Raw genomic sequence first — 13,464 nt, forward strand, 5'->3', positions numbered from 1 at the left:
TTCAGTGAAATAGTCCTTTTCTTTTTAAATTAAATGAACCCTTCCTTCTTTATTATGTTGGATTAGGATATGTTATGTTTTCCTTAAAGACTTTTCGATTAAGCTGTGTTTATTTACATATTTTCTTGAGACATGAAGCCTTTCCACTGTTGATATAATCCAACCTTCCGCCAGAATGCAAAGGAAAATCCTCTAAACAAGCTCCATGATGCTCTACACTTTCCACCTCCTGTTCTCCCATCCTGCCAGAGGCCCTGGCTCCTGATGAATATTTATATTCACGCAGTGCTTAGAAAACCAGGAAGAGATTTAAAATCCAGCACACTGGGTGCAGTTTAGTTACTGACCCAACCCCTAAAACTGGCATCAATGGTCAAACACCCTTTCTGGTCTCATCAAGATGCTCCTGGACATGTAACAAAGACAACCAGACACTAAATTCTAACTGTCATTTGTGTAGTACTCTAGAGTTTGCAAAACATTTTCACTATAACACTTTCATGTTTACGATATATGGTTTGGTCCTCTTATTACTGAATCCTGAGGGAGCCAGACGAGAGAACTGAGTCTCAGAAGTCAAGTGACTTGTCCAAGGACATATAATTAGTAGCAGAACTGAAGTACACTGCTGCCTGCTATAGTATACAGCTGCTCTGTAAGAAAAGTGAAATTAAGATAGTGTTTGCTGTTTACGAATTTTGTGTTAAATACCATGATGTTTTTCAGCCAGCTGCAGAACTGTACTTCCTAGAGCTTGTCTGCTCCCCAAGATAAAGCAACTGCTTGAACCAAAAAAGGAGCACAGGTATTACACATCAGAGAACAGAAACTAAAGAAAAGCTGTGTATCTACTCTCATCCTCTCCCTCCCTCCCTGCCTGAAAAAGTCCTGCTCATCCTTTAAGGCTCATTTAAATGCCACCGATTCCAAAAAGCTTGTTCAAATCTAATAGTGAAATAATCTCTCCAAGTCCAACGGACAGAATAAATCTCTCCTTTTTCTAACATACTTTTCTGCCTTGTGGAAGTAAATTCCATCTTACCTCATTTAATTATCATCCTTGACAACTAAGGTACCATGTCTATTCATCTCTGCATTCTTCAGTGTCTAACATGTACCCTCTGGCTAGCATGAAATGAACTAAACTCCAGTGCTCCAATCTGCCTCCATGGACCCCGTCAATATCTTTTACAGCAATTCATGAAGATGTGTCAGGAAATCGATTCAATTTCATGTATCTAGAGCTTAACAAATGAATTTATTTGTACTCCATGGACAAAAACATAGCCCTACCTGTGGGATGTAAATACTTTTTTTTTAAAGGAGAGGAAACTATATAAAAGACATGCATTTTTTTGTTGTTTTTGGTTTACTGCTTTTCTCCCCCATCCTTTGCCAAAACATACAGCACAACCAGCTACTTTTGTTTGGAAAAGTGACCATATTTAGTTAACTCAATCTCCACAGCAAATGTTCTGGAATCTTCCATGCAAATATCCCAAACTCATCTGTTTGAATATTTTAGGAGAAGTAACCTCTTGGCCTCAGCTTGGGCATCTGTCAAATATGCATCTTGGCATAACCTCCCAGTACTCTTGTCAAAACCTTTCCCCAATAACTGTATTAAAATGTTAAGCTAGTCAAGCATTTTACAGCCATGTCAATGTCCTGGAAGCTTGATCCTGTTAAAGAGAAGCAAATGCTCAGATAGGATTTGCTGAGCCTTAAAGTGAACTATCTCATCCAAATATCAAGATACAATGAAAGTCTGAAATTCTAGGATAAAACTCTAAAAACCCAGAGGTTTACAGTAAGAAGCAGCACTGCTTACCCCCGGGGACTTCCAGCACGGCGCTCAGGTTCTCTGTGAAGTGGTTTCTACCGCTCTGTCTAAGCTTTTCTCCTCTGCTCCTCATGCTCAGGTATCACCCGCTGTTTTACTTAGATCAGGATGTCTTGCAGAGGTTGTAACCTGGACACCGCATTATCTGGCCTTCACCGTGTTGTACTGTTCTTAGAATTAGTGGTCCATGTTAGAAAATCAGGAAATTTAACCTTGAAATCTGTGTTTCTGATTTTCTTTCAATTATCATAAGATCTGACCAAAATGGGCCCCCATTCCCACATAGCAACAGCAGTCTTGAGCTAGACCGTGGCTGCCCTCTTTAGAAGGAGACCACCACCCTTTCCTGTTCACCACAGGCCCTGCCTGGCCATCTTCACACATTTACATTCATCTCCCAGGCTCTGTAGACCTTTGTGTGGACAACTCCTTCCTGACAGAAATAAATGTGACTATACTGCAGAGCCAACCCACAGAACTCCTATTGGCTCATTAGGAACTAGAAATTCTGCCCAGCAATGTACTTGTACGTCAGAAAGCAGAGCACGTGTGTGAGTCCTACAGACTTTAGAAATAATTTAAACATAAATTATGTGCAGCCAGTGAGATTCTAAGGAGGGTGTGCTGAGGGAAGTAGAGGGAAGGTTAAGGGCAATAATGATTTGTTTTCATAACACTTGTTATTTAGTCACAGACTTCACAAAGCTACATTTGGGCACCAAAATCTGCCCCTCGTTTCTACAGAACATATTAACTAGGTCACAGAGAGGTGGTAAATTTGCCAAGTTTATAAAGATCCTGGAGAAAGCTGAACTTGGCTTTTCCCTATGAGTTTGGAGCTCCACACAGTAAATGGACTTGTACCAGAAAAGCCTTCCCCCCAGCATTCATTCATTCACTCATTCTTTCACTCAACACATTTTTACTGAGAGCCTACTGTGTGCCAGGCAAAGCACCTGCTCTCAGGAAGCAGAGATTCTAGTAGAGGGAGACCTAAGACATAAACAAACATGTATAAAAATGTCAACTAGTAACAGAGGTTAGAAGAAAAATAAGGTGTGTGTGTGTGTTGGGGAAGAGTAAGAGGGGATGTTAGTGGGGAGAGGAAGCTTTGCTATTTTATCTAGGGGAGTTGGGGAAGGCTTTCCTGAAAAGGTGACATTTGAGCAACGTGAAGGAAGCAAGGGTGCCTTGGGTGAAATCCTATCCATTCCCCCCTGGTTCTTCCCAAATACCACCTCTTCTGTGAAGCTTTCATTGACTAACTCAGGCAGAAATGCTCTATCCTGGTTCTAATTTTTACTGCAAACTGACTTAAGTCATATTTATTTGCTCCCATTTTCCCTGAAAGTAAAATCTTTGGGATTGGTTCAATTTATTATTTATTCCTTGCCATAATAAATGCTCAATTAATCCTCTAAATACACCTGCTGGATTAAAAATATTCCCAGGTCATCTTAGAGGGGCAGGAAAATAAGGGGAGAGGAGTGGAGAATGACTGTTTTTTATAAGACACAAGCAAACTAAGAGACTATAAATAAATTATACTATTAATTAGGTATCACATCTCAAATATTCTTACCTAAGAAATGAATAGTCCAATGTAATTCTTTGGAAAAAGTTTATTCTAAATGAGTCAATTCATAACTAAAGATAGGCATCCAAAAGAACCATCTCTTGATAACATTTGGAACTGGTAAGAATTACTGAATAACCCACACTCTGCAGAGATAATAATTCTGTTCCCAGGATAGACATTGCTTTGTTAAGACAAAAAAGGCATATTTTTTGGGCAGTGGATATGAACAGACATTTTTCCAAAGAAGATATATAGATAGCCAACAGGCGTGTGAAAAGATGTTCAACATCACTAATTATTACGGAAGTATAAATCAAAACTACAATGAGATATCACCTTACATCTGTCAGAATGGCTATAATTAACAAGACAAAAAATAACAAATGTTGGAGAGAATGTGGAGAAAAGAGAACACTCATACACTGCTGGTGGGAATGCAAACTGGTGCAGCCACTATGGAAAACAGTATGGAGATTTCTCAAAAAATTAAAAACAGAAATACCATATGATCCAGCTATTCCACTACTGGGTATTTATCCAAAGAACATGAAATCAATAATTCAAAAAGATACATGCACCCCTATGTTCATCGCAACATTATTCACTATAGCCAAGATGTGGAAGCAACCCAAGTGCCCATCAACTGATAAATGGATAAAGAAAATGTGGTGTGTACATACATACATACACACACACACACACACACACACACACACACACACACAATGGAATACTACTCAGCCATAAAAAAGACAAAATTATTCATTTGCAATAACTTGAATGGACCTTAGGTATTATGTTAAGCGAAATAAGCCAGACAGAGAAAGACAAACATCATATGATTTCACTCATATGTGGAAGATAAACACATGGATAAAGAGAACAGATTAGTGGTTATCAGAGCAGAAGCAGGGGGTAGACAAAACGGGTAAAGGGGCATATACATATGTGATGGATAAAAACTAGACTATTGGTGGTGAGCACAATGTAGTCTGCACAGGAACTGATATACAATAACGTAACCTGAAATTACACAATATTATAAACCAATCTGACCTCAATAAAATATTTTTTTTAAAAAGAAACCTAAAAAACAATGAAGGCATATTTTTTAGGACTAATTCTAAAAAAATGGAAATTTTAAAAGGCATAAACTCTACCTTTCTTTGCTAGTTTGTTAAGAAAGAAAAAGTTAAAGATTAAGCTGGGATATAATGTAAAATCTTAGATTTTATATTTTGCCCTTATTGAAATTGGCTAACTTAAAATTATATTTAGAATTAAAAATAATAAAGCCCCCAAAACCATGAAGACAAATAGTTTTGCTAAAATAATTATAATCCTTTGATGCTGATGACACATATTTGGTATATTAAACTCATTTTTCAGTTAGAGAAAATAACTAAAAAGACCATTATAGTTGTTCTCTTGTAAGAACTAAAAAATGTTTGCCTAAATATATTAACTGGCTGTCTTGGAGATGGATTACTTCCCTAATGGTAGACATTTGGGTAAAATAAACTTTGGCAAATAACATAACCGATCATTTTACAACTAGTTGCCAAATAACAAAATAAATCATTTCTCTAAAATACTTTGGCAGCCCCTACCTTTTTGTAGCTGTGTCTTCTCAGTCACTCACTCAGAGCTCTAGAATTAAGGCCACCATTCCACCTCCCACCATTTCTATCACCAGTCCTATTTTTAGAGATAGAAGAAGCCATGGAGACCACAGGCAGGAAAACAGAGGCTGAGGTTAATGTAGGGTCACAGTGCGACCCCTAGAAACTCCTGGTCACTGGCACCCCTGTGGAAAGGTGCTTTATGTTGGGGTTATCAAAAGTAGCAAATAGCAATTCCCCCATTCAAAACAGAGCTTATAAACTTTTGGCTGGTAACACGTTTTGGTTGGGCCCCCATAATATATTTTTCTTTTCAAAATTCTTTAAAAATTTTTTCTTAAAGAAAATTCCTAAAACATAAAATTCACCATTGTAACCATTTTAAAAGTGTACAATTCAGTGATTTTCATTATATGTACAATGTTGTGCAACCATCATCATCATCTTATTCTAGAACATCTTCATCATCTCAAAAATGGGCCTTCATAACGTTTTAATTTTTTTGTAATTAGTAAAAAAACAAGTAAAAGTTGGGAGCAGTGACATAAAAATTCTTATTTCCAGCTTCTCAAGAAAAATATGAACTTCGTGGAGGAGAGGGGAGAAACTCACCCTCTCCAATTTAACACCTGGCCACCTGCCTACGGGCCAGGAAATTACCCAAGGCATATGAGTTAGCCACCTCTGCCTTAAACGATCAGGGGCTCAAACCACTCTGAATCACTTTTCAGAGAGCCTGGGTGGGGCTCCAGCAGGGATTCCATGGGGCTAACAGCCCTCCACTCCCCTAGCTGGCAATCAAGCTGGGCGAGACGGCTTCCCAGCTCTGACCAGCCAACAGATCTCTAGGTTTCCATCAACTTCTTTATTCACTTTTCTCACAAAATGCTTTACATTTTCCACCCTAAGATCCTTGCTGAAATCCTTTTCTTCACCCAAAAAGCCATCCTGTATCTACCTGAGTAACATCCTAAACCCCTGTCCTCTGAGAACCACCGTCACAACTTGCCTTTGTTTTCTACTTACTACCTGTGTTTTACTTCCCTATGGTTACTTAGTATATTTTTATTAAAAAATTAATTTATTTTAAAAGGAAACCATATATACTGTGTGAATGGAAACTGGTACTATTCCCCTAAGTATCATAACCATAACAATTATTAAAAAAATGTTAAACCATAAAAATTAATTCAATGAAACAAATTTCCAATATTGTTTGTTTCTAGCCAGAAATTGTTGCCTGCCAAAGGCCATGAGCCCCATGTCTACCTGCATGGTATAAAAGAAGGTGAGTCAATGTGAGTAAGGAGGCAAAGGTCATACAGCCCCAGACACAGACATTCTCCATGAATGATGCAAAATACTCCAAGGGAACTGCAAAGGGACTAATCTTCTCATAAAGTGACTGAAGATGATTTAACACTATGCCTGGGGCCTCCTAAAATCATTCCTGTACCACCACCAGTGGTACACGTACCATACTTTGGGAAACAACCACATGCCCCTCCCTTCCAAAGCTTCCTGCCAATGCCATCCACCTCAACAGTTCTGCCTCAAGTATCTCAGCCACAGATAGCCCTTCTTGAGCCCAACCCAGAGGTGGCATTCCCCTCACATGTACTTCCTTAAGTGCATGTCTGATAGCTCCTCTAGACTGAAAACTGCTCAGGACAGAGACAGGTCTTCCACGTAGCTTATCTTTCTCTGGTGAAGACTCCTGGCATTAACTTACATCTCGTCAGATTCCTGGCATATGCCTGTTTGATATTCCTGGTGAGGAGAGTTTTGAAGTGACTTTTAAAAATTCCAAACCAGTTTCTAAATGAACTTAAACATATCCTAGTACATAACGTGCTCACAATGGTGAAAGGCACAGGGATAAAACTCTGCATTTCTTTGCTCTTTCTTACATTTTGGAGTATTATAAAGCAATAAATACAATTACTACTGGGAAGTCATTCTTGGTGTGCTAAGTAAGAGCTCCTCTATTTAGGACAGTTTTTTTTTAAAGGGAAATAAGTGTGCCTAGCAGTCTGGGAAGGGAGGGGTGTGGTCTAGGCTTTGTCTCTGGAGTGGACAAAGGGGTTGAGCACTTTCTGTGATGACTCCAGGAATCATTCATGCCCAGGAAGAACTGATTCACACTACCAGGGTCAACTTGGTAAACACACATAGGACAAAGATCTCCATAAGCAAATAAAAGCAGTGCTAACCAACACAACATTTAAAAAATATATTAGGAGACAATTTATGATGGTCAATTGGTACTGTTATGGAATCTAGATTATTTTCTAAAAGACTGGAGGGCTTATAAGATCTGCACAAATCACCTGTTGATGCTCGTCTTATAAGGCTAGGAATATAATTTTATGGAGTCAAATGATTAGCAAGGATTATGGTCAAATTTTTCTTCTTGGGAAATATTACTGATCATATCTAGCAGTTATTTTACATTAAGTTCTTGATAAATAACAGAAGCTCCAATTAAAACATTTGTTCTATGGAGAAAGATAACCTACGTTATTGAAATGTTCTTCTTCATGTGATTTCTAGTATTGTCATTGCTTCAAAGGCAGAAGATATCTTAGACAAATAATACTAACTTTATCGCCAAGATGTGAGACAACGTCTATTATAAAGAGTACTTGCCTAGGAAAAAGATGAGTCAAGTCTTTAGAATGTGTGATTTGAGTCATTTCTAAATCTGAAAATTGAATCTACCTTAACCAAACAGTTTCCTCCTGTTAATTTTCCATTTATGCTATTCGGTCTACTCCTGCCTGGAAAAGGACTGTGAGGGGAATTAATGGATTTGCCAAAAAGAAGGGCTTTTTCTCTTAATGTTTTCAGCATCTATCTTTAATGCCATTTGTTAATCTTGGAATGAAGGAAACAGATGCTACTGTTGGATGTGAAATGTTGTCTCATACAGTATTTTTAAGCAGTCAGCTGTACAGTTAGTCTTTATATAGGCAACGAACAAATGCTTCTCTGTACCTTTATTTCCCGGAAACATACAAATACACAAATGCCGGAACTCCACCCACATTCCAATGCAGGGCACATTCTATAGCAAATACCCAAAATGAATTCTGCCATATTTTCCCTGTTGAGGAATAAAATAAAATCTTTTTTCACTACATCCTATAGAACAAAATAAAACCATATACCGTACTACCCCCACCAAAACTTAAGAACCATGTTTAAATGAATGTTTACACTCTAGCTAACATCAAAAGGAGTTTAATTCTTGAATAGCAAGTGTCCAGCATCTATGAATATTTTTCTTCTGTTAAATTTGAATTATCACAAAATAGAACAATCTTAGATACAGGCAAAAAAATGTAGAATTCTTGGATTAAGATTCCAGGTCCAAGTGTAGCCTTAATAATCTCCCACTTCTCCAAGGTTTTAATGGCATCTAATAAAGTATCGAGGGGTCAGGGGTTGGGTCACCTTTTCTTGAGCTGACTTATGGCTCACTGCATTCTGATGGAGGGTAGAGAATCTGAAACATTTTAATATATATATTTTTAAATCCCTAGGGGGTAGCTGAGAAGATGCCTGCAACTCCGGCTGGAGGGTGGTGTTGGGTCAGTTGAGGTCTCAGTAACAGCTATTCTTCTGTCTCTGGGCTCAATGCAAAATAGTGGCCAAGCCTAAAAAGGCCAGCACTTTGGACCCTTTTGGTCTTAGAGGCAAGATTTTCTTTTCAGGCACAATTCATATCATTGTGAGCAGCAGCTTGCCTTTATCACCCATCATTTGATAGAACTTCAGGGCACATATGTTCATGGTTAAGCAGGGTTGAGGCCTTTAATTTGCTGTCAAAGTCTGATAAAGTCCATCTCTCATCTTCTACAAATAAACTAACAAATGAAAGCTGGGATTTTAGTTACTAAAAACATTAAATCAAATTTAAAGCCCTCTTTTACTCAGCCCAAAGAGTTTTACATTCAGATTCACCCACTGTTTCTCTGTCTCCTAATCAAGTAACAGCTTTCTCTTCTCTAATCTGTCTTGTAAAAATTGTGGTTTTTTTCTTTTGCTTTTTTTTTTTGGTGAGGAAAACTGGCCCTGAGTGAACATCTGTTGTCAATGTTCTTCTTCTATTTTTTTCCCCCCAAAGCCCCAGTACATGGTTGTATATCCTAGTTGTAAGTCATTCTAATTCTTCTATGTGGGATGCTGCCACAGCATGGCTTGATGAGTGGTGTGTAGGTCTGCACCCAGGATCCAAACCAGAGAACCTCAGGCCGCCAAAGCAGAGTGTGAAAATTTAACCACTCAGGCACGGGGCTGGCCCTGAATTTGCATGTCATCCTTGCGGAGGGGCCATGCCAATCTTCTCTGTATCATTCCAATTTCAGTATATGTGCTGCTGAAGTGAGCACTGCTTTTTATTTTAAACTAGACTTACTAGTAATAAGTGTCTCTGAGGTGATGCACGTCCCAGTGGCTGAAACCCAGGAAGAATGCCACAGATGTACAACTCCAAGGAATGGAAACGGAGAGATGCTCTTGTGGCAAAAGAAACAAAAAAGCTAGAGAAAAAAAAAATAAAGCAGGCATTTCAAACACACAGCTTGCCTAAAAAGCTTCCTTTTCCATTGCCCACAAGATGTGCCAGAAGAGTTTTTGACGATAAAGCCCATCTGACCCAAATTTGAAAGACAACTCTCCAGCTTCCATCACCTTTCAACAGAGTAATAAGTTACCCTGTTACTACTCCAGCAGCCTGGACAGACCTGGTCTGGCTAAAGCTCTCCCATGGCTCTGCACTCAGCTTAGGCCTGACCCCTGTGATTCAAAACACCAGCTAGGACACTAAATATCAACCACATGGCTTCAAAGGGCACCAGCAAGAAGGTCCTACCAGGCCTTCTTAAATGCCCCCATATGCACAGCATTCTGAAAGGCCATCTTGGTTTTAGCTGACTGCTGGTACTATGGATGGTACAACTACCTACCGAGTTACAACGCCCTCCTGTACCTAAAAACCAGACATCAATGCCAGGTGTTGGATCATCATCAATGTTGGATGATCCATGAATCTCATGAAAACAGCAAAGATTTAAATTCTGCAAAATTTTTTACCCTCTGGACCATGTCTACCCTCACATTTCATTGGTTATCAAGCACTTTCTGTCTGCCTACAATGTGCCCATTATCATAAAAACTAGAAGAGTCTCACCACTGCAAGAGTCTTCATCACTACAAAGGTCAAGGAAATTAACATTTTAGATCAGGGAATCATTTCATTCAACGAAAGTTTGGCTTGTATAAACAGTCTCCTTTCTCCCCTGAAAGCATCCTACTAGAATAGGTATAGGGTTTGACCCACGTATGGTAACCATGACCCCATTCTTTATAAATTTATGATTTATTTCTAAATTTAGCAAATGAAGCTTAGTTGTCCCAAAGAATCATTACTGACTTTACCCTAACCCAAACTAAAAATATTTGCATGCATTTTGTATTTTAAATCATCATTCTCCAGCACAGTTTCTTATTTGAAAAACAAATAGAAGCTCAGAGACTAACACTTGCACAGAGTTACGGATTCAGAAAAAGAAACACCTTTTTCGTTGTTAGAGCCACTCTCATCTAATAAATGCTGTGTCTAAGTCAGCATTCCCTCAAAATGTAGTGTTAAGACTTCTTAAATCCCTAAGACCAAAAAAAAAAAAAACGCTCCTTAGAATAAAAAGGAGAGACAAAAATATTTTTATTAAGGGTTGAGAAATTACATTGTTTAGGGAGACAGCAAGAAAAAATAAAACATCAAGTTATCTTTAAAGCACTAAAACAATAGCCATAGGCAACAAGATGCCAGAAAAACCTTCTGGGATCTGTCAAAATAATACAATTCTTCCCAGGTTTCTAAGGGGCTACCTGACAAAAGAAATGCAAGAAACACCAGATTGATTGGAATTGACTTTGGGGGGAAAAATTGCTACTTCCAGCAGGCTTAGATTCAAGAAGACAAGTCACACAGCACATACAGCTGTCCAGGCACATGCTCCCGACCTTTGGTTTCAGCTGCTACATAGGCAGGTGAAGATTAGTTCCCCATTACCTACCCCAGGAGGGTGATTTTTTTTAAAGGAGCTAACAATAAAAGAGGCAACACAAAGAGAATACTGACTCTAGCTGATTCTCACGACTATTCAAATATCCTCTTATTTAATTAAAAAAAAAACACACAAAACACCAACACCATAAAATAAGTTTCAATCTGTGTAATAGAAAATGTCAGGTGAAGTGATGGCTTGGAAAAAATGAGAAAGCAAAGTAGCTGGCTTTGAGCTTCATACTTATCAGGCATGCTGGAATGAGTGACAAAGACCTATTCTGTCCAGAAATCCCCCTCTTTATTTTTAAGCCTGGAAACTGGTTAGTCATATCTATACTGAACACTTCCTGTCCAGGGGCACGATGATGGCAACAAACTGCCAAGTTTAGTAGCTGCCTACATGTAGTCAATTGAGTCATTCATGGAATAAAAAAGAGCATCAAACATTAAAAAGAAAAAATCTGACTACTGAACCTTTAAAAGATATACAATGAAAACAGGTTTGACTATTTCACAGAAAAGGGATAGGTGGTGCCATGGAAAAAAAAAGAAAACAACAGACAAAATTACTCTAAGAGACTATGTGCTGGTACTTTCTGTGACATTCTAGCCCCACAACCAAATATAACAGTTCCCTCACTCCCACCCTCGAGATTAAATAGTCCAAGTGACATTTCACATCTTCATTTACAAAAATGCCTGAAGACTGTAGAACGTCTCAAGGAACTAAGCAACAACAACAAAATCAATTTGTTCCTTTTTTCTTTTAATTTGGCCTAATTATATTTTAAAGGAAGGGCCGCCTGAGAATTTTAATGAAACAAGACTGAAGAGGACTAAAATACAGAGCAGGAATGTAAACTTCATTAACTGGTCTGATACCATGATGTTAGATTAAAAACTCATCTTTGAGCAAGAGAGGAAAATAATTAAGGATTGTTAAGAATGACCCTTTCCCCAGCAACCCTGAGGGCTGTGTCAGACTTCACCGAGGCTGCCTCTCCCAACGGCAATTATAATTTACCTGATTAACCCTTACACATGTTGAAACAAGCCAGCTAAACGTCCACTGCTGAGAAACATAACGAACACACCTCCCCTCCCCCAGGGCCCTAACCACATGCACAAAGGGGGCAACCCCAAAGCATATGGGGATAGAGGGCAATGATAGGAATGTCAAGTAATGGCTCCTGAACTTCTAGGGTTATCAGCTTGATCACCAAGTCAAAGCTATAGTGGAGTGAGTCAAATAATTTAAACCATTTCTGCCTATAAAAACTCTCAGCCTGAAATTCTTCAGGGAGCCTGCTTACCATCAGACTTGTTAATGAGTGAACCCCCCAGAAATTAGGTCCAGCTTCATTGGGAGGGGGTGATGGCTCTCTGCTCCTCCAATAGCCATTCACCAAAAGTTCCACTGGCCTCCCATCAAACGGATGGCACAATACAGCCGACAGCTTTGAAATGACTCCCACAGGCGGACATTACTGCTTTCCTAATTCATCATCTGCCATTTGCAAGTTTTTTGAGGAAATCATTTTTATAACCCAGTAAGAAAAGTCTCTAGAAATTCAAGCCAACAAACACAGCCCTTGCTTTTCACTGGCCCCAATTTAGCAGTTGGAAAAGCAGCAGCATTCCTCAGTGTCACGTCCTTGTTTACGGGCCCCTGCATGAATCCAGCCTGAGAAGAACTGGAGTGGTTCTGTGTCCTGCAAGTGCCACTATTTCATTGGCTCCAAGTCTGTCTGGTACTTTGGAGACCAGCATCCCACCATGCTTCCTGTTAACTGCAAAATCAGACAAAATAAACCAACTACCAAGATTTCTTATTCCAGTCACAAAGGCCTCTTACCGGGTAGACTGCTGCTCACCTCTCTAGTTTTGCACAAGTTACCTTTTTTTTTCATTTTAGAGTTATTTCCTTACTCCTCCCTTCCTCTCTCTCTACACGCCTACCCCTTCTCTGGCAGGCTCTGCATCAGGCCTGGATCCCGCTCTGTGTCTCCCACCTCCTCCCACTCCCCATCGCTCCCACCCTCTATTTCTTGCTTATTGTTCCCCTGAAATTTCAAAACCTGCCAAATGGCCACTCCCTCGACTTCCTTCACTATTCTGGTTTTCCAGAAGTTTTCTTCTTTCCCTTTCAGTAGGTGCTACTCGCCCCTGAATTCTACCTCCTTGAAAGCTCTTCTGAGAGACTCCTTCTTTAATTATTTCCTTTCTCTGAAGAACTTGAATCCTGCATTTAGACTTATGATATTGGGGAGGGGTGCATTTTCCTTCCAGGAATGTCATAACTGACTCAGTTCTAATTTTAACCCTCAAAAGGTGAAAATGGTTT

At 39.1% G+C, this 13,464-nt stretch overlaps 1 protein-coding gene and 1 non-coding gene across 7 annotated transcripts in view; both read right to left on the reverse strand.

Moving 5' to 3' along the window:
- Nucleotides 1-13,464, reverse strand: part of TNFAIP8 (TNF alpha induced protein 8) — a 110,657-nt gene that overhangs the window by 11,885 nt on the left and 85,308 nt on the right. Inside the window, exon 1 of one of the 6 annotated variants that reach the window (XM_046668429.1) lies at nucleotides 9,465-9,483. The exons of 4 other annotated variants lie outside the window; for them this stretch is intronic. In XM_046668429.1, coding sequence (XP_046524385.1) covers nucleotide 9,465 — 1 coding nt within the window. In that variant the 5' untranslated portion in view covers nucleotides 9,466-9,483. Of the gene's footprint in view, nucleotides 1-1,831; nucleotides 1,932-9,464; nucleotides 9,484-13,464 lie in introns of those variants that run through there. One more of the 6 variants, XM_046668425.1, reaches the window with a different exon arrangement.
- LOC124243126 (U6 spliceosomal RNA) lies at nucleotides 9,332-9,438 on the reverse strand. The gene has a single exon (XR_006889622.1). It is a non-coding gene; the product is annotated as a U6 spliceosomal RNA (small nuclear RNA).

This window comes from Equus quagga, chromosome 7, assembly GCF_021613505.1.
Source record: "Equus quagga isolate Etosha38 chromosome 7, UCLA_HA_Equagga_1.0, whole genome shotgun sequence".
In the NCBI taxonomy this organism is placed as follows: Eukaryota; Metazoa; Chordata; class Mammalia; order Perissodactyla; family Equidae; genus Equus; species Equus quagga.